The 20,865-nt window shown below is 44.7% G+C and overlaps 1 protein-coding gene and 1 long non-coding RNA gene across 3 annotated transcripts in view; one reads left to right on the top strand and one right to left on the bottom strand.

Moving 5' to 3' along the window:
• Positions 1 to 16,141, bottom strand: part of KCNQ5 (potassium voltage-gated channel subfamily Q member 5) — a 635,336-nt gene extending 619,195 nt beyond the window's left edge. Inside the window, exon 1 of the mRNA XM_059731129.1 lies at positions 15,562 to 16,141. Coding sequence (XP_059587112.1) covers positions 15,562 to 15,923 — 362 coding nt within the window. The 5' untranslated portion in view covers positions 15,924 to 16,141. The remainder of the gene's footprint in view (positions 1 to 15,561) is intronic.
• Positions 14,664 to 17,031, top strand: LOC109285460 (uncharacterized). 2 transcript variants are annotated; one of them, XR_009463519.1, is made up of 2 exons: positions 14,664 to 15,486; positions 16,726 to 17,031. It is a non-coding gene; the product is annotated as an uncharacterized LOC109285460 (long non-coding RNA). The 2 variants fall into 2 exon arrangements; XR_009463520.1 differs by having other exon boundaries at positions 14,664 to 15,496.
• The last annotated feature ends 3,834 nt before the right edge of the window (positions 17,032 to 20,865 follow it).

Below are 20,865 nucleotides of genomic sequence, written 5' to 3'. Positions count from 1 at the left end.
CTAGATTAAGAAGACTCTCCAGGTCTGCCACAATACATTATTTCAAAAACTAGTTTTGGGGAGTTTTGTTTTTTGGAGTTTTTTGGTTTTTTTAAACAGCTTAAGTGCAAATATACTACAATTAATTTTTCCTTGAGATAAGGCAGAAATCCATCCACCTCCAAGTGCTTTTTCCACCCTCTGCTGTCAACAGTTTACTGTATAATCAATATAATTTCCATCATACAAGCAGGCACTGCAGGTGCTTTCTTTATCTGAAGGTTGTCAGATAAAGTAATAAATATCCTTTTCAGTTTTTTTAAAGCATTTTTTAATGGAAGCGTTCAGTTTTTTTAAAGCGTTGTATGCTTCCATTTTGTTATTTTCAGTTACAATTCAGTTATCCAACTTAATTAACCAAATACTTCTTAAAACAGAAAGCGAAAACAACTAGTTTATGCAGATATGGAGATAGGGAAGAACAAGAGGGATGAAAGAGGCAGACTCAGTCAAAGCAACAACTAAGATGAAAATAATCTTTGCTGCAGTTCAAATATACATCAGCAAGGCCCTGCATTTGTCAGGACCAGAAAGAATGTTGCTGTAGTAACAGAGATACAAAATGATAAAAGCCTTGACGAAAAATGTACCTGTGTGAACCAATGGGAAAGATCATCTCTTCAGTTATGGTACACAAACTAGTTCAAAAGAATGGCAACTTGTGATGTGTTAGTTAGTGCACCATACCTGCTTATGTGCAGAGCCTTACCTGACAATATCCATAAGATAGCTTACTCCTCTATGTAAGTGGGAGGGTTATAAAGAAAGTCTTCTAGATTTAGACACAGGCTGTATGTTAGGCCCGTGTGAAGCGGCTAGTACTCGCTTTGGATTCGGCCAGTTCGGGGGACAGCAATTCGATGATTCGAATCACTGTCCCGATTCCATTCAGCCGAATCTGATTTGGAGCTTCGGCAGCAGCAGAATCTCCAAATCAGCCAGGCCCATCCCTCACCCCTCTCCCAGCCCAGCAATGGCCGTCTCGCATGCCCCAGCTCCCAACACTTGGGGGAAAAAAGCCTCAGCTTAGCAGGTGCTACCTGGTGGGGGGGCGATCCCTGCTTCCCCAGAGCCCAGCTGCATGGGGGAGCTCTGCATGAGACCTTGAACCCCTCCCCCACTTCCCCAGGCCATCACGGTTGCCCCGCATGGGCCAGTTCCGGCCCTTTAAAAAAAAGAAAACCCGAAGAAACCCCAGGACTCACCACTGCTGCTGGCAGGGGGTGATCCCCACTGCCCTGCAGGGGGCTCTGCACAAGCCACCAAAGCCCCAAGGCTGCACCAGGAGCCATGAGTCCCAGGGCTTTTCTCCACTTTTTTTTTTCTTATAAGGCCAGAGCCCCAGCAGGCGGGGCAGTTGTGGTGGGGCGGGGGGGGGGGGGGGGGTTGAGGGGATTCATGCAGAGCCCTCCTGTGCAGCGTGGGGCAGTGGGGATTGCCCCCGCCTGGCAGCACCCAGTGAGCACCGGGGCTTTGTTTTAAAGTACTGAGCTGGAGCGGGGAGGGGTCCCCGCCATGGTCCCCTCCCCCGCCCCTAGTACTTCAAATCTTTGGCAAAGATTCAGAGAGCTTTGAATTGATTTGGACCTTTAAACTGGTCCCCTGATTTGATTCAGATTCAGAGATTCGGCCACCAAATTGGGCCAACACAAGGTGGTCCAATATTAGAACTCCCAGGCACTAAAGTAATATAAAGTTGTTGTTATTAATCACAACCCTAACAATAGCAGCAGTAATAGTAACAACAATTGATGGTGCCTCATATTCAAGATATCAAAGCAGCTTAGAAAGTAATGAGTTAAATCTTGCAGAGCAGTCACTGCCTGTGCAGATATTATGAAGTTTAGCTTTCGATTTGTTGTTCACAGTAGAATCTCCTTTAACTGAGAGCATGCATGCTGGCCAATACATTCTATCTCAAACTCTTTTTAAAACATTAGACCTAACTTCCACCTAATAGCCATCTAACTGACCTCCAGATATAAGCAAGAAGGACTTTGGTTTAAAATGAATCCAAAGAACAGAATTTGTAATAATGTAGCAAATAATCAGCATTAGATACCAGTTTTTCTTGCATTTGAAGCAACAACACAATACCTACCTACCTACAAAAATGGTCTTGCAAGGCAGCATGTTATAAACACATCTCAGGTGAAGTTACATCATGATGAGGACAAGTATCCTGCAAGTAAAACCCTGTAATGATCCAATTCAAAGACAGAGGGACTTTACTAATAAACCTAGATAAGAATTATGTATGCATCCCTAAAGGCTAAAAAGAACTGTTGCACCATATGGAGCAGCTACACACTTTCATATAGAGGTTCCAGAAGACTGTATTGGCAAATTGCTCTATAGCCCCAAGAGAGGTTTATACGAGGTATCAAATCATATCTTGTTCAATGTGTATATTAGGTCATTATTGATAAGGAACAGATGTCAGTTTCACATTGATGATGCCCAGATTCCTGTCACTAACTTGGCTGATCCAGCAGAAGCAACTGAGAGAATAACCAAGCCTCAGTTTTGCTCTCATTTGATCCACTCTGAGGCTGAACAAGATGGAGCCAATACAGGTACGCTGGATGAAAAAGCTAAAGAGAGATGGTAGAGATTATATCTTGCCTCCCTAAGGTTGAACAAATTCAACAATGGTGTGCATTTTATAACTTTAGGGGTCTGGCTAGACCCCACAGTTGCATTTATCAAAATCAGGTGGCAGCAGCAGCCAAAATAAAAACAAAAACTACACACCATACACAACGGGCTGGACAATTATGCATTTCAGATCTCACTACTATAATTTATACTTTTGTCACTTCAAGGTCAGTTTATTGTGAAGTATAGCCTCATGGGGCTAATACAAAATTGATTTGGAAGCTGGAACTGGTACAGAAGGTAGCAAGCCAGACAGCTTATAAAGAGCACATCTTGGAAGACATTTTGCAGAGCTTATTGCTGCCTTTGGAGAAAATTGGGTGACTCAGGTGCTACCCAACATATGGCGATGTAACCTACTGCTTCTTTGTAGAAAAGATGAGCCAATTACATTGTAGTTTATATTGCATCTAGTTTTGTAAATTTCAATTAGCAGGGTATGCAGATCATTTGGATGGAGAGATTATTTATTATTACTTGAAATATAAATTAAATATTTTAAATTCTAAAAAGCAGATAGTTTCCTATTGGAAGCTCTCATGTAAAGCCCACAGAGGAAAAACTAGCTATTACTACACTCAAAGCTTAGCAGATTTCTGTATTCTCAGAAGCTGACAGCGCACACATGCATGTTTCTGGTATACAAGTATTTAACTAAAGAAAGAAACACAAACATAGTTTGTGAACATAATTTTCATATTACAGGAAAAGTCTTGCCCATTATTTCCTCAAGTTTGTATATATACTAAGACCTTAAAGAAAAAAAAAAAAATCAATATTGTGCTTTCTTTCCTTTTGCTTAATAGAAGTCCAATATAGTGATTCTTTTGTGATTAGTAGCTTGAATAACAGATTGAGAGAGAAAATCTAAATGATCAATTTGTTTAAAACTAATTAGCTATAAAGGCAAATAATTATAATTTAGCAAACTAATTTAGTGTTTTCAAAGGACACCCAGTCAAGCAATCTGAAAGAGGTTTTTTGTAAATTTCATCTCATCTTGATGATTCAGTGAAGTCCACTAACAATAACGTGCAGGTTCACAACCTTTATCTCAGATATCAGTCCCACTGAAGAAACAACATAGTGCACAAGTATACATTTTCAAAGTCAGTACCCTAACTTTCTTATAAAATGCACATCAAATTCAGGATCACCCTCATCACTGTATATGCTTCAGAGAACAAAATTTAAGTCCCATTGTAGACGCACATGCACTAATAATGAAGCCCAAATCATGACGGCAGGGTAAGCATTTGCAGCAGGCAGGAAGTCTTTGAGGAAGTTCACTTTCTTGTCAGTCTACATCTCCATAGATGGCTCTTGAATTTCAACAGGCTTAGAAGTAACTAAATGTATTCTGAGTTTGTATTACAATTTTATTTACAGCTATAAACAAGTGGCTGCCAATATCTGCCTCAAAGCACCTTCTTTGTATTTGGAAACTGGATCCAGTTACTGATGAAACATTATTATTATAAATTTCAGGCATAAACGTGAACTGTCCTACTAGTGTAACAGCATGGCCAATCACCTTATCAGGGGGTAGCCAACCATGCTGAGTGGCAGCAGCTATAGGAAGGCTGCTAGTGAGGGATAGTGTCACTGGGAATTAAAAACCCCAGGAAGCAGAGTCTCAGGGCAGCAAGCTGTGAGGAAAAAGTTGCAAATGATGTGCTGAACTCATAGGTGGATTAATGCACAAGTCAGCTGGGCCTAGGCCCAGAGGCCCCTGCATTGGCGTGAATAAAACCAGTGGCTGGGCTGGGTGTGCGCAACACCGCGAGCTATAGCTACCAGGCCCCATTTGCTGAGCACCGCTGCAGCTGGACTGAGCCATGGCAGGGTGAAGGGCTGCCCCCAGAGCTTGGTCTATGCTGCATGTGAGTAGGCAGTGCCTCAGCAGCCCTGGTGCTGGCTCCAGCAGGGACCTGTGGGAAGGGAAGGCCATGGCTCCTGCCCCAGGCCTGGGGCACGTCCCACTTCAGTCACTGCTCCTGCTGTGCCAGCTGGGGACAGAGCCCACTGCTGCAGGGCAGGACAGGGAGTAGGTTGGGTGTGGGCCTCAGTTAATCCACCCCTAGCTGAACTGAGGGCTGCCTGGAGGGACCAGAGAGCTGTGCTAAGCCCCAGACTGCAGGGGTCCCCTCCAAGTACAGGGGAGAGGACAAAAAGGGGGGGGGCATTGCATGTTTTGTTTCTTTAAAAAGACTCTTTTGATTGATGTGTACTAGCCAAATAGCTCCACAAAGAGCTGCCAGAAGGAGCCCACAGGCAAGATAGCCTACTTACACCTAGACTAACATATGACCAGGATGCAAACAACCACAGGGATGAGAGAATAAAACTGACATATACTCCCCCAAAATATTTTTATTATACTCACATACTTCACTAACCTCTCTCACTATTCTAGCAATGTTTTGAGGACTCTTACACGAGCAAGTCATATCACTACGAGGTAGAAGTTTTATTTTTAGTTGATTTCTCCTTTAACAGAGTAACAATGGCACTTCTCCAGTACAAGACAACCATCTTTCCAATATTTTAAAAGGAAACAAATCTATTAGTCAACATAAATAACATTGAATAGATCTCTCCCAATTTACTACAGCCTAACAAAGGTGCCCAGCTGAACAGAAGGTTCTTTTAAAAGTTATGGCAATATTTTGCTAAGCTCTGCATATTGTTGGACATGTAGGGCCGAGAGATTGCTCCCCCTTCTGAGATTCACGTGGAATTTACCACAAGGAAAAACCACAGTTGCCATTAAACAAAGAAAATTGATCACCTCCAGAGGCTGACCATGATGATAGAACTCATTTTGCAAATAAGATTGGTCTTAACTTCACCACTTACAGAAAAATCTAACATTTCACCTTTGTTTTCCTTCTCATGTGTGTCAGGGTGCTCACATATTATATAATGAATTGGGGGGGGGGGGGGGAGCAATCCCAACAATAATTAGAAGCTTGCTCCTGCCAACAGTGCTGAAAGAAAAAGATTTGTCATTTACTCTTCATTGAAGATGCTCAGATACAGTGTGTTATGTGGTAAACCTAAAACATATGAAGAGGTTACAATTAACGCACTCAAAGAACTTCAGATTTGGACTGGTAGCACCATATCCAAAACAGTGGTTATCAACCTTTTTAATCCCACAACCCATCTGAATAACTGCAGAGTGATCTACATGAACTCCACAATCAAAAGTAGGGCAACTGGAACCAGTGGTAGTATAGTACAGCTGCCTTAGTGAGCCACTATGTCAATGCAGGACAGTTCCATACAAAGTTGCCCGGAGCCAACAGAAATGTTCAATGGGAGAGGGAAGAGGAGGAAGTCACCACCTTTTTACATCTCTTCCTGCACCCCAATCATAGTACCTCCATACCTAAATGTAGGCCACAAGAAACTGGGGCTCAGAACCACTGGTCCAAGATGCTAGTAAAATCAGTAAAGGATTTGACCTCTATATTTGCCAGCTTTCTCCATTTTCTTGAACCAATAAACTCTTTTCCTTTTTTAGTTTTATTACATTTGATACTGGGAACTAAGGTGTGGTACCATATGATGTCAGGTGTGGTAATGATAAAGTCACTAAAATTCAATGAAAACCTCTGTATCAAGTTTTAATATCTTCACATTTTAAACTGAGCAGTCTCAGAACAAGGAGATGCACTGGGTCTGGAAGAGGATGGATGCCAAGGTAAACAGGAGTATCCTGCCTGAATCAACAAGGTGGGCAGGTGCAGAATGGCCTTTCTTTATTCCAAGTTGAAGAGCGATTCATTTCTTAACCTCCACTCTTCTAAGAGCCTGGAAAAAAGGCCAGCCAGCTCATCTTTTGCTTTGCAAAGTACCAACATGTAAACTCACAACAAAACAGCTGACCTTTAGGGGAAGCTGCAGGTACTGCACGCCTTGCAAATCATGTTGCTATTCCAGAAAGCATTTATACCCAGGCTTGCATCTATTCCTTTTCAAGGAAGTATTTGTGCATGTGCTTATTTTCCTAGATGAATGTCTAATAAGAATATCTAAATAGTAATTTAGATGGTAGCTGTAAGCACCAAGACGGCTAACATTGACCATAATGTAGAAACAAAAAGAACACTGTCTAAGAAACGTCAATTTTCTAACAATGTTGGTACTGAATTCAGATTGCTGCAACTTTTTATACTGGTACCAGAAATTAAATCAACTAACCAACTGACTGAATGCATGTATAAAAGTGTGCTTAGTTTGAAAAATGCATGCAACAAGTGAGGTCCATTATATTTGTGTGGTATGGTTTTTTCACTAGATGAGACTCTTAAAAATATCAGCTTTAAAAAAGCTGGAATGGTTAAACAGTTTCTTTGCCTCTGTTTTCTTGAACAGGGACTGGGACATCCCACCTACCAGAGGTAGGGACAATCTTGGGGATAGCTCTGTCAGGCCTTCAGTCAGTGCAGATGTAGTTAGGGATCTTCTGGAAGGATTAGACATTTTTAAATCCTCAGGTCCAGATGCCCTCCACCCAAGGGTGTTGAGGGAGCTGGCAGGGGTCTTTGCGGAGCCCTTGGCCCAGCTGTATGAGCATTTGTGGTCATCTGGCCAGGTGCCGGGGGATTGGAAACTGGCTAATGTGGTCCCAATTTTCAAGAAAGGGAGGAAGGAGGACCCAAGTAACTATAAGTCTGTAAGCCTCACCTCGGTGCTCAAGAAGATCTTGGAAAGAGTCATCAAGGAGCATATCTGTGGGGGGCATGCAAGAGGGATCATGCTAAGGGGCAATCAGCATGGGTTCATCAAAGGCAGGTCCTGCCTGACCAACCTGATTGCCTTTTACGACCAAGTAACTAAATCCTTGGATGATGGTGTCACCATGGATGTAGTCTTTCTAGCCTTTAAGAAGGCCTTTGACACTGTCTCTCACCCCCATCCACATCAATAACTTAAGCAACTGTGGCATTGATGCCTACACAGTTGGATGGGTAAAAAATTGGCTGATGGGGTGCGCCCAGAGAGTAGTGGTGGACGGCTTGTACTCAACCTGGCGAGATGTGAGCAGTGGGGTACCCCAGGGCTCAGTCCTCAGGCCCATACTGTTTAACATGTTCATCAGTGACTTGGACGAGGGGGTGGAAAGCACGCTGTCCAAGTTTGCTAATGACACTAAGATGTGGGGCAAGGTGGACACACTTGAAAGGAGAGAGAGGCTGCAACTAGATTTAGACAGACTACAAAAGTGGACAGATGAGAATAGGATGGGGTTCAACGTAGACAAATGCAGGGTGTTGCACCTTGGGAGAAGGAATCCACAGCATACACACAGGCTGGGGAGCTCCCTTCTTGAAAGCACAGAGGTGAAAAGGGATCTTGGAGTCATTATTGACTCAAGATGAACATGAGCCGCCAATGCCAGACCGCAGCCAGCAAGGCCAGCCATACCTTGTCATGCATCCAAAGGTGCATCTCAACCCAGTCCAGAGAGGTGATACTCCCCCTCTATGTGACTTTGGTCAGGCCGCAGTTGGAGTACTGCGTCCAGTACTGGACGCCGCACTTCAAAAGGGATGTGGCCAGCCTGGAGAGGGCTCAGAGGAGGGGCACCTGTTTGGTGAGAGGGCAGCTGGACAGGCCCTAAGAGGAGAGACTGAGGGACCTGAACCTGCTCAGCCTCAGCAAGAGGAGGCTGAGGGGGGACCTGGTGGCTGCCTACAAACTCATCAGGGGAGATCAACAGCAAATAGGTAGAGCTCTTTTCTCCCCAGCACCACCTGGGGTGACCAGGAACAATGGTAATAAGCTGATGGAGAATAGGTTTAGGTTAGAGATCAGAAGGCAATATTTTACGGTTAGGGTGGCCAAAATCTGGGACCAACTTCCCAGGGAAGTGGTCCTTGCCTCTACCTTGGGCAAATTCAAGAGGAGGTTGGACGATCACCTGTCTGGGGTCTTGTGAACCCAGCATTCATTCCTGCCTCTGGCAGGGGGTCAGGCTAGATGATCTGTTCAGGTCCCTCCTGACCCTAGCTACTATCAAACTATGGAACTTAAGTATGAAAGGCCCAATGCTATTCCCTTTCAGCTCAGTAGAAAACTGTGTAAGTTCTCCAAGAAGAGGAACAGACCTAAATTCTACATGAGCCTTAGAAAAAGTAAGGAAACTACTAAATACAATGCCTTTAATTTAGGCTATGCAGGCATCACTAACATACAGCTAGACTGTATACATAGTTGAAGTTACACTGTGATACTTTGGTTGCTTGCATTATTGAAAATGTAAACATTCTATTTCTTTCCAATGTGATTTGTGTATGTAAAAGGTTAAATAACAAACTGTGCACTTCTCTACGGTAACGAAATTCCTGTGGAAACAGGTCTCTGCATTTGAATTTATACTAGAAAATATATTAATCATAATTAATATTGCTCCTGTGAATGACTGCATTAATGACTGAATATTTAACCAAATTGGTATCATTTTATGTTCATGTTAGAAATAATTCACATTCAGTTACCAGTAAAAAAAAATCTAAGTGCTTGTTCAATCACATTTTCTTCTAGTCCATGATATTTAACTCAGATGCAAACAATAATAGTAATGCAATGCTAATGTATATTAATAAACAAGTCCCATTTTTCATAGGGTAGGCTGAAGCTACAACAGTAGACAGCAATAACCTGGAGCAAGTAATATGGATTTAATCTTTTAATATATTTGCCTTACAAAAATAAACTTTTCTAGCTCAGTAAGAATTGCACACTCCAATCCAAACAAAATACATCACACACATGCTGTGCCACAGGAGATCTAAAAGCCTCTGCAGTCCCTCTTAAATGCTCCTTCCTCCGAATTATACACATCACCTCAAGCCACACTAGACATTCCCAGCTGCCCACTCCCGTGGATGGAATCTATGAAAATAAATGCTACATAGCTTTGCTGCCTGTGACAGGGTTACAGAAGAGAAGAATATTGTCCATCAGTACCATTGGGAAAGGCAGCTTTGCTTCAATTCCCTCCTAACTCCTTTTCTACTGTCCCAGGCAATTAATGCTATTTTTTATTTGTTTGAATTGTTATTAATGTAGTTAGCATTAATCTCACATATATATTGGAAATAGGTATAATTATACCATGTACGTACAGTATTTGCTCAATTCCAAGACATTTTTCTTCCTCCATGCATCATAGAGAAAATAAATCCTCATCTTAGAATTGAGTATCGGATTGAGTATCGGACCACTCCAGCTGGGAGCTGGGAGAAGCAGCTGTGCAGTGAGCCCAGCTGGGGCAGGGACAGCATCAGTGGCATGCAGATTCCTGCTTTCCACCCTGCTCCCTGCCCAAGTCCCCTCCTCTTTTTTCCCCACAGTAACAGAGAGGCAGGAATTTGCATGCTGGTCTGCAGTCTCCAGCCAGCCAGGTTTTCCTGTTCAGTTGATCCCACAGGCCCCTTCTAAAGTAGTCTGACTCTCAGTTGTGGCAGGAAAGGGGGAAGCCCCAGAGCCATTCCCTGCATAGAGTCCTCCTTCCTTCCCCAGCTCCCCTCCTGCCTCAGCCAGCATGGAGTACAGGAGTTGGGAGGGGTGCTAGGCAGGAAAAGAGGAACTGATGTGCTGCAGAGCTAGGCTCCCGTTACAGCATCTCCCTGCAGCATGGAGCAGGTGTGGGTATGGGGCTCCATCTGTGCTCAGATCAGCAGGAAAAGCAGCGGAAGGGCAAGTTGTTGGAGTAAGTGGTGGGAGGTAGTCATTGTAGGGGAGGGGAGGGGAAGGGATGGGGACAGATTTTAGAACCTAAATTATTGGGGGGCATCTTAAAAATTCAAAATAATCTTGATTTGGGTACAGTAGGTTTATACTTAACTATAGTTTAGCACAACATACCCGCAGCAGAATATAGGGTGAAATGTAGGCAGCTTGCTAGGGGTGCTTGTAACTGCTTGTGCAAATCCAGGTCCAAGATAAGAGGCTGTGAAACAATTTGAATTTAAGGCAATCTCTATATTTTAAAAATTAGTAAAATATATAATGTGTTTATAAATAATATAAAATAAAACAACATAGCATATTGTTGCAAACTCAGTTTTACTGAGGGGGGAAAACCTGAAATAATCCAACTTTGTCACTAGGTGTAAGACAGGATTTTCTTTGTGTGTACAACAATGGATAGTATGGATGGACTATTTAGAGGCATTTCTGCACAAGTCAGCTGAGGGTGAAGTTACACATTACACTTAGACCATACTAAATCTGTGGCATATTAAGGAGTGTTAAAGTTAGAATGTGCTGTGAGAAGTCGCACATTAAGGGTTAATACCATTTCTTGCCTGTACAGCTCTGACTTCCCACTAGAGTGCATAGCTAGGAGCTACAACACCTGGGTTCTCTCCCCATTTGCCTCAGGGGCAAGATGGGGAGGGGGAGGTTGGAAGCAGTGAAACCTGGGAAGCTGAAGGACTGCAAATTGCTCATTGTACCTCTGTGGAGCTGACTGAAATTAACTCTGGGCTGTGCTACCTAACTCATGTTAGGGTAACCCTCACCTGAAGCGGCACCTGAACTTTCAGATGCTCAGAGGGCACTTAACACAATTTAATAAGCTAACGTGCAGATGCTTGCATTAAGTGCCCTCAGTATGGTCTAAGTGTAATGTGTAACTTGAACCTAAGGGTATGAACACATGTCCATTTGGAGCTGTTCTAAAAAAGGGATGGGGGGGGGGTGGACTCTTGCTCTGAACCTCTGAAGAGCTGTTATGTTCCAACAGCTACATGTGGGCAAGCTAGGAATGATATAGTCGTAGCAAAACAAGTCCAGCTTTAACACTACTTCATCCAGGGTTAAAAAGTTTTGCTATGTTAGTGTTACTCCCAGCTTGCCCACATGTAACTGTTAAAACATTTCCCTTTTGAACCACCTCTAAATGTGTGTGTCCACACCCCACCATTCAAGACTGGGCAGGGTAAACTGGTAAACATCACTACAGCAAAAATGTATCCTACCTTCTCCCCTAAGTGTTTCTGTAACTGGATATATACACCTGCTGAGATACAGTAGGCATCTTTTTCAGCCAAATGACTTCTCATGCAGCTGACACATCTATCCTTTCAGAGGAACTGTGTGAAGAACTATCAGCATCCAAGTGCTACCACCCACACTAAAAATCAAGCCCTTCCAAGGCCAAGTTAAACCAGCCAGTTGAGAGAGACCCCACCCCCCTCCCCGCCAGTCAGGTAAGATAAAGAGATGGCTAGCACTGGTTAACTTAGAAGGTTTTCCTATGCAACTAGAAGAAGTATTTGAACTATATTGTGGGTAGAAGATTGGAAATAAACTTTGCAAGAACTTTGAAATGATGACCTGTCCTTAGGACACTCAGTGAGAAGCTTCCTGTACATGTGTACATGCTGATCATGCAATTTTATGGGCCTGACAGTATAATTCTAATGAAGTCAAAAGGCATATGCCCAACAACAAACACCTAAGCAAGTATTTCTAGGATAATGTCCCATCGGTTCTGAAGTGACAAAATTGTACAAAGATAAGCCTAGAATTCACTGATTTTTAAAATGTAGCTGACTATACCAGTTCCTCATATAGTTACCTGCCTTTGGCTCTAGTTCTTATGTAAAAGAGCAAACTTTAAAATTGGACTATGTTACATGCTTATCCCAATTCCAAAGTCATTCTCCATGAAAAGAGTCCATGAGAGTTTTACTGTGAGACTGTTTCTAAACTTACTAATAAGTGCCACTTAAAAATAGGAAATTTCTCATTGTAAAGCTTAAAGCAGAAGCACAGAAAATAAAAGAAAGTTATTCCAACTTCCAAATTAGAGCCATTTTTAAGTAAAGATATAATCTCCTGGAATAAAAATTTACAACTGGTAGCCTTTATGAATAAGAGCGATAGTAAAGAACTACACTGGCAAGTCTACTGTACAGACAAGTCATTACTAATGTTACAAAAAAACACCGTATTTCAATACTGGGTAGGTAAGGCAAATAAGGAAGGTAAGTATCTTGATGGCATTTTGAAAAAAATATTTTGTAACAAAGGTGTACCATTTTTCCCCTTACAATATGTGTAGAGAACTATATTCACCAATCAGTTGGTTGGCAAAGGATGTGCCTGAAATACCGAGAATTGTGTAGACATTTGTTATTAAATCAGAACTAGATGCATACATTTGGATAATTTATTCAAAATTATATCAAAGCTGACAAACTGGTGGCCAAATCTGTACCCAATGAAGCTTGAAATGGCTCAGCTGAAAAGCACTTGAAGAAACTGGAGTTATACCAGAAACAGGTGACAGATCTCTAAATTGAATGTTACTAATAGACACCTCTGTATTACAATGGTGCTTCTAGCTCTTACACACAGAACTGCTCAAATAAAAAGGTACTAGGTTGGCATTTCCATTTGCCAAAATTGCCATTTGCAATTAAAAATTAAAATTGGCACTTATTCCATGCAGGCAATTATCTAAACGCAGCTGGCGATCTTCCTTGTTTACAGTGCTGCTGTGTCATGACTTCACTTCATTTGGAAATTTATTTTTATAGGTTTAATCTTGTCAACTTCCATCTTGAATTTTGTTTTATAATTTTCATCATGCTTTCAAATTAAACTGAAGAATATCAAAGAATGATTTCTTGGCCTTTATATGACAACTTAATTTGTTGCAGTATGAAGGGTCCCAATCAGCACTGAAATGATTTTCAGAGTATTCCTAAAGTACTGTCCATCCCATAATATAGCCAAGTCCTGTTAAAACCCAAATAGCAAAGTGTTCCCAATAAATTGCTCAAATATAAGCAGAATTCAGTTTCAACAGTAGATTTTCACAATGAATCATTAAGTTGAACTATTTGTTCCCCTCTAAGTGGACAGCAACCTTCTACTAAAGAAAACGTAACTTTAAGCATTTTCCTATCAATTTTAGTCTAAGTAAATGTATCCGTGAAGTATCTCGTTAATCATAGTGCATAGGTTCTTGGCAAGATATTCTATACGGCTATTAAAACTGTTATTAAAGTAGTATTTGGGGATTCCCATGCTGGTATGATATAAAGCATTCCTTGATCATACTTTACCAAACAGAGCTCTTAATAAGTAGTAAACTGAAAGCAACTGAAAGTTTTAAAACTGATAGTGACGCACTTTGCCTATCTTTTCAATGAAATCACTGAAGTTACCGTTCAAAACATAGTAACCTTGCATCTTCTCCAACATACCAACCAGTATAATTTTTATGGTCAAGTGTACTGAGCAGTCCTCGTATACATTTGTAATACCGAAGAGCAATTCTCCACAGCTTTACAAATGTAAAACAGTCTCTGAAAAGAAACGATCTTCTGTTCTTAGCATCTATCCTATTTGACCCATTCTATAGTAACTATTTTTTTTGTGAGTATGGTAGATTGCAATGACTTCCTGCTAGAAAAGGAGGAGTTGTGATAGTCTTAGCCATTCCAAAGGACAGCAAAACTCTGCTGCTGTGTCTTTGCGGTATGGTCACGTATTTGGGCAGTACTGAAACACCCAATAAAAGGCAGATTAATACTGAAATAACTAACCACTTCCAAGCATTCTCACAGTTTTTGCTACAACTTAAGGTTGGATGTTAAAACCTACCTCAATACAACTCATCCTAAGTAGCCAATCCCTGGTGCAGGTGTCACTTGGTATTACCATTAATTCTCATTGAAAAACATGGAACAATCATAATCATGCAATCATGTGAGTCCCCAACTCTATTTAACTTTTAGGTTTTATCTCCAGGCCCCAAAAGAAAAGTAGTAACTTGTTAACACCAAGTGAGAGCAAAAATGATTGGAAAAGCAAGGCAAGTTAAGATGGCATTAAGGACAACTTAGGTGACTTGAGGCTTTCTACACATGGAGCAAGAAACTTCTTGAAAGTCCCCTAATGATTGCAAGACTAATGGTATGGATCATCAGGTATGAAGGGAGTATTACAGTAACAACATGTCCCTATGGCTGTGAAACTCCACTGAACATACACACGACGCTGGAGCTCTAAGTGCATTCAAAATGATCAAGGCTATGATCTCAAGGCAAGAGATGACAAAAATCACCTGGTCCATCACCCATTAACTGAAGACCCAGACAGATGGAGGTGTAAGTTGTGAACCTTTTATACATGAAGCCCTGAAACACTCGGGATGCTGAACCAAACCTATGGGCAGCAACAGAGTGTGCCAACCACTAGGAAAGGCCAGACCTATTCCTACAGCATTTTGTACCAATGCCAAAGGAGTTCCCCATTGGGCACAACTGTGTTAGAGAAGCATGGGTCAAGCTGAACTGGACAAGATCCGGATGTGGACACTTCAAAACAACACTGTACAAGAACACCTTGGGCAGCCCCTGGCGTCCAGCAACCAGCCCAGCACTTCATGGAAAGTCTCTAGAAAAGGCCCAGACCGGGCAGAGGGAGTCTGCAGACAGATTGGGACGTTGCTCTGACTCCACAGGACAGAAGAGGGAGGTGGCTATGCACCGCGACACCTGCTGAATGGCTGGAGGGGGAAGCAGGCTCCCGTGCAGAGACAGCGGCACCTCTGAACTCTCCACAGCGCCTCTATTTCCTCGTAGAGCTCCTTCAGCTCAGGGTCCCTGGCGCCCGGGCAGCTCAGCCCCGCGGCCCGTGTCAGCGCAGCGCGGCTCGGCTTGGCTCGGGGGCAGGAAGCGTGTCAGGCTCCGAGAACAACCGCGCGGCGGCCGGAGCTCTCCCGAAGGAGCGCGCGGATGAATGGAGGCGGCGGTGAGCGGTAGTAAGGCACCTGCCCTCGGCCCCGGCCCTGCCCCCCCCCCCCCCGCCCCGCGCCGGGGTACTCACACGAAGGCGTGGTAGACGAAGGCCCAGCCGCGGGGTCTCTCCAGCACGTTGTACAGGTAGTTCTGCAGGCGCCGGTACTTGGCGTTCCTCCGGCAGCTCTGGCTGCTGCTGTACGCCAGCGGCTTCCCCAGCAGGCTCATGCGGGCGCCGGGCTTCCCGCGCCGGGGCTCCCGCAAGCCGCCGCCGCCGACGGGGCGGCCGGTGCCCAGCAGGAGCAAGCCGTCCCCGCGGGCGGCCGAGGTCAGCAGCCCCCTGCCGCGCCCGGACTCCACATCCTTCATGCCGCCGCCGCCGGCCGCGCCGCTCTTGGCCCACAGCCCCGCCGAGCCGCCCTCCTCGCCGCCGCCGGGGTGGCGGGGCATGGCATCCCCCCGCGCGCGGAGGAGGAGGCAGAGGAGAGCCGGGCCCGCGCTGCCCCCGCCGGGCCCCCGCCGCGGGGCCACTTTGCTCGGCCCGCGGGGCCGCTCCCCCTCGGGGCGGGCTGGGACCCCGGCCCCCGCCGCCCACGCGGGCGTCCCCCGAGCAGGCAGCGGCGGGGCCGGCAGCCCACGAGGGCGGGAGGCAGGAAGGGGCGACGCTGCTCAGCGCTGCCGAGCGGGCGGGGCCCGGCACCAGCTACAAGTCTCCGGCCCGCGGCGGGGCGGGCGCATGGCGCTGCCCCGGGCCCGCGCTGTCCTGGCCGCGCTGGCGGCGGCGCATCCCTCGGCAGCGGCGGAGCGGAGCGCAGCCCCGGCAAGTCCGCGAAACTCGGCCAAGTGCTTCAATTCCGTCAGCCGGGCTGGCCCGGGAGGGGGCTGCCCAGCGCGCCCCGCCGCACGTCGCGGGGAAGCGGCGCGCGGGAAGAGGCGCCGTCTCTCCGCCGAGTGCCGGGGATCCCGCCCCGAGCGGGGGCCGGGGCTGGGCGGAAGAAAACACAGCTCCCCCCTGCCGAGGCTGGCGCTGGGCGCCCGGCTCCTCCCAGCGCATCAAGGTGCCGAGGAGCGAGCGGGCGGGGACCCCGTCGGCCGGCGCTGCCCCGAGCGTTCGGGGCCGCGGGCGGGAGCCCCGCGTGGCTCCGCTGCCACCCACCGGGGCTGCGCGGGAAGTGCTGGCGCGTCCCGGCCGGGCAGCCTCCGCGGCTCACTTGGGGGCTCTCGCTTTTCTCCTCGCCTGTCTTTTCTGTAGGCAGACAGAAGCCATTACTCACTTCCTCTCGGCTCGGCCCGGCTGCGGCTCTGCACACTGCGGCTGCAGCTTCATTTCCTCCAGTCAACCGCGAGCCTCCCGGCGGGGCGCGCGACAAGTGCCTCAGGACCGGGCACGGGCTCCCGTCCCTTCAGCGCTTTTATCCCCGAGCCGCCTTCATTTGTGTCTGCCTTTGTCGCTGACAGCCCTTGCTTGCCCTGCAGCTGTGCCTTTTTTGTAACCGTGAAACTGCTCTTCTGTTACTGCATTAAAGAAACCTGCTAATAAAGTACATGGAGCGTCTCACCCCCCCCCCCCCTCACTTTCAAGTTTCCTTCCTGAATAAAAGCAGACAAAGTTTTGTGGGTACAGGTGATAGATCTTATTAGACCAACTAAGTAGTTGGAAAAAAATGGTCTTTGGGTGTTTGTACCCCAAAGCTTGCTTCTTCAGGCACAGGGAGAGTCTGCTGGTGTCTCCTAGGTCAAACAGAAGCCAATATGCAAAATGCAAGTCTGTGAAATATAGGTTGTAGCTGTGTTGAGCTAAGGACGTAGCCAGACAAGGTTCTCTAGGTAGATCTGATATCTTTTAGTTGGCCAACTCAAATGGTTGGGGACAAAAAAATCTTTGCAAGCTTTCAGGCACAAAAATCCTTCCTCAGGTGTCTGACCAACTGCAGATGCTCCCACAGCCTGACAAAGGGCGTCTGTGCCCAAAAGCTTGCAAAGAATAATTTTTTCCAGCTATTTGAGTTGGTCTAATAAATGATATCACATTTCCCCAAAGAACCTTGTCTGCCTGTGAAAATGCAATGCACTTAAAAACCAGCATCTCCATCTGCAGCCTGCCCTTCCTCTCATCATGCATGGCCTCATTTTCAGAAGTTTTCCCACCAGAGTTCTGGGGATGCCTTAAAACCAGGCCCTCACCAACTTATTCCACCCATTGCTAAAGAATCTGTACATGGGAAAACAATTTGCTGTCACAGCAGTTAATAGATCATGTAGGGACTGCTCTAAGTTCTAGCTGAAAGGTCTTAGTTGGGGCCAGTTTCCTCAGAACCTGTTTTAGCCAGTGACTTTTCCAAACATATCCACCCCTAACTGGATGAGAGGAAGATGCATGTTAAACAAATCAGTTCACATGTGCCCGGTAAAGTAACTAACAGGAAGGCTGAACAGAAGACTAGTTCTGCTTTGTGATCAAGTCAGTAATAAAATATGCAGGGTCTGATTATCAGTGATGTTTCAGGAGGAGAATAGAAAAATGAAACCCTAATTCACAGTGAGAAATAAAGAAGAATTTTCTTACTCTTACGTAACAGCCTATATGCTGATATGCCAGTAGCAGAACTTGTTTCCAAATGATCAAATACTTCAAAGAAAAAAATGGAAGGCTGTTTCAGGTTTTGATTAAAAAAGAACCTCTTGGTCTTAGAAAATAACAGCCAAATGAATGTTTGCATTAGATTATTCTGATTGAACACATTCATCTCTGATAAATTTAAACTTAAAGTTAAGAAGGGGCTGTGATAAATTAGATGTTTACTCTTATAATTTGCTTCCAAAAGTCTTTAATCAGTAGTTTTAAAATACACTATTTGATCTGGTTAATTTCTTCAGTAGGTTTCTTATTGCAAACAGGGACCTTAAACACATGTGTGCTGTATCAACACCACACACACAGGCACATGCACACACACACGCCCTTTGATAGAGTGGAAACAGTCTATACTGAAATAAAACAATATGAAAACAAAATGTTTATAGTTCATACAATTTATTCACTGCAACTTAATTTATATTTAAGCTTTTTTGGAACCAGTAAACATCCCTCTCTATTTGGATTGCAAATTGAGCTTAGTCACTCCTCCATTTACTAGTCATTTGCACTCCCCCTCTGTTTTGATATGCAACTATTTAATTGAATACCCATTTCCTTTTTCTTTCCTTGTGTGCTCATTTAGAAAGTGACAAGTGAAGTAAATGATATGTAAGTCAAACATATTCAAATACTTATGTGTAGTTTTATCTATGTTATAGGCCCCAGTGATTCACATTAGTACAGCATTTGTAGGCCCGGGTCCTGAATTCCAGAAGACCTCAAGTGCCATGAAATCTCTGCAAGCGCAGAGCCTTGAGCCCCATGGCTCCAGTTGTAGGACTGATTTTGGAGATAAATCCTGTTTGGTGACCAACTGCCTTATGCCCTAATTCTGCAAATAAAACGTGTAATTTTACTATAGCAGGTAGTTTGGTTGATCTGTTGAATTACTTACTGTTGCAAAGAATTAAGCACATGCATAAATATTTTCAGAATGAGGGCTTAAGGCTAGAAAAAACAGAAAGTAAAACATTAAGATTAGTTGACAAGATCTTATTCTTGATATACTTTTTTGAGGAGCTGGTGAGAGAGACTGTAAGAATGCTGTGCCCTCTAGTGGTACTTAAAGTTATTTGTTAATTTAAGAAATAGTAGAAAAGGTGTTTTGTGACAGTTAATAACTGGGCCAAAACTGAAGTGATGTTTCAAATCGAGTTAGTTCTGCATTACTTTTATTGTTTTGGTTTTTTTGCATTATACATGAACAGTAGTGCTTTGATCAAAAATTCACTGAGAAAAATATAGAGCATGAAAAGGGAAACGCTCTATATGATTTTTCTTTGTTAATGTGGCAAACCATCAGGACATGACAGGTGGCCCAGAATGCTAACTGGACAACTAGCACATAAATACAACTGAATGTGCTACATTTGGCAGGCCTATATTATGTAGAAAGTGCATTTTCATTTTACATAAAGCTTTCCAAAGGTGATGTATGAAGCCCAACCATGTGATAAGACAGTCCCCAATGCCAGTGCCTAAGTCTGTAAGACAATAAATTCCCATGGAGGTTTGGCTTCAGGCTCCATGAAAATTGTAATGATGAGTTCAGTGCAGTGAGTACAAGCATACATTTGGTTTATGAGACACAATAAGGGAATCTACTTTTGAGAAGACAGAACATTCCAATGAATGTTTGATGACTGGATTGCTAAAGGACAGCCACAGGACTGTAAATAAACATGGTAATGTGGTACAAGGTCCCAACATAAAAATGTTGTAGTAAAGTACTGGTGTCTCAGGATCAGCACTAAATTGTTAACCTCTGTTGAAGATGCCTAGAAGATACCCTTGCAAACCATAAACCAGTATTTTTGTGATCATCAGGGATCCTGGTTTTCTCTGAAAAAACCCCCACAAACTTTCTGACAAAAAAATAGCAAATTCTTTGATAAAAACCCCAAAATCTGTTATTAAAATTAAAAACCCCCTGCAACCCCCCCTAGCCCTACTGGTGCTCCTCACACCCTCAACGCCTCCTGCAGCCCTGCTGGTGCACCTCACCCACCCCCAAAGCCATCCCAATCCTGCTGGTGCCCCTAACTGCCCCCACAACAGCCCCCTGCCCTACTCGTGCCTCTTTTCCCTCACCCACAGCCCCTGCCCCCAGGCCCTGCTGGAGGCCCCCCCCCAGCTGCCAGCATTGTGGGGCCAGCAGAAGCAGCATGGAGCTGGCTCCCCCACTGCTCTGCCTGCTCGGGTGGGAGCGGGGCCATCTCCTGGGTCCCCCAGCCCCTGCAAGCCCCACTTACCTCAGACTCCAGGAGCGAAAAGTAAAGCTGAGCTGAGTGGAGCTGTCACTGACTGAGAGCCTCAGGCCCCACCCTTCCCCCTTCCCCTCCCTCTCTGGGCAGGGCCGGGGGTTTCCTGCCCTGTTTGCCAACAGTCCAAGCAGCATACCGAGCTCTTTGCAAAAGCAGGGAATCCACATGTTTCTCTGCTAAAAGGAGAAATCTGTGTTTTCTCTGATAAAAAGGGCAAATCCATGGTTTTCTCTGTTTTTCCCCGGGAAACAGAAAGCCAGGATCCCTGGTGATTGTCACAACCAAATTAAGTAGTGCCCATGTCACAAACAAGTAAAACCATTCAAAACAGTTTTTTTCTGCACTAGGTTAACTAAGGGTTAACAATAATGATAGTAACCGCTTTTTTGCTGCGCATGTCAAAAAGAAATTTATTGCTGCGCCACTAACAGAGATAGAACTTAGCCTTCTGTGCTGTACATAAACCATTATAACTGGTCAGAAGAAACAG

Source organism: Alligator mississippiensis, chromosome 1 (genome assembly GCF_030867095.1).
Source record: "Alligator mississippiensis isolate rAllMis1 chromosome 1, rAllMis1, whole genome shotgun sequence".
Lineage (NCBI taxonomy): Eukaryota > Metazoa > Chordata > Crocodylia > Alligatoridae > Alligator > Alligator mississippiensis.
The sequence above is the reverse complement of the archived record's forward strand: the minus strand, read 5'-3'. Positions and strand labels throughout refer to the sequence as shown.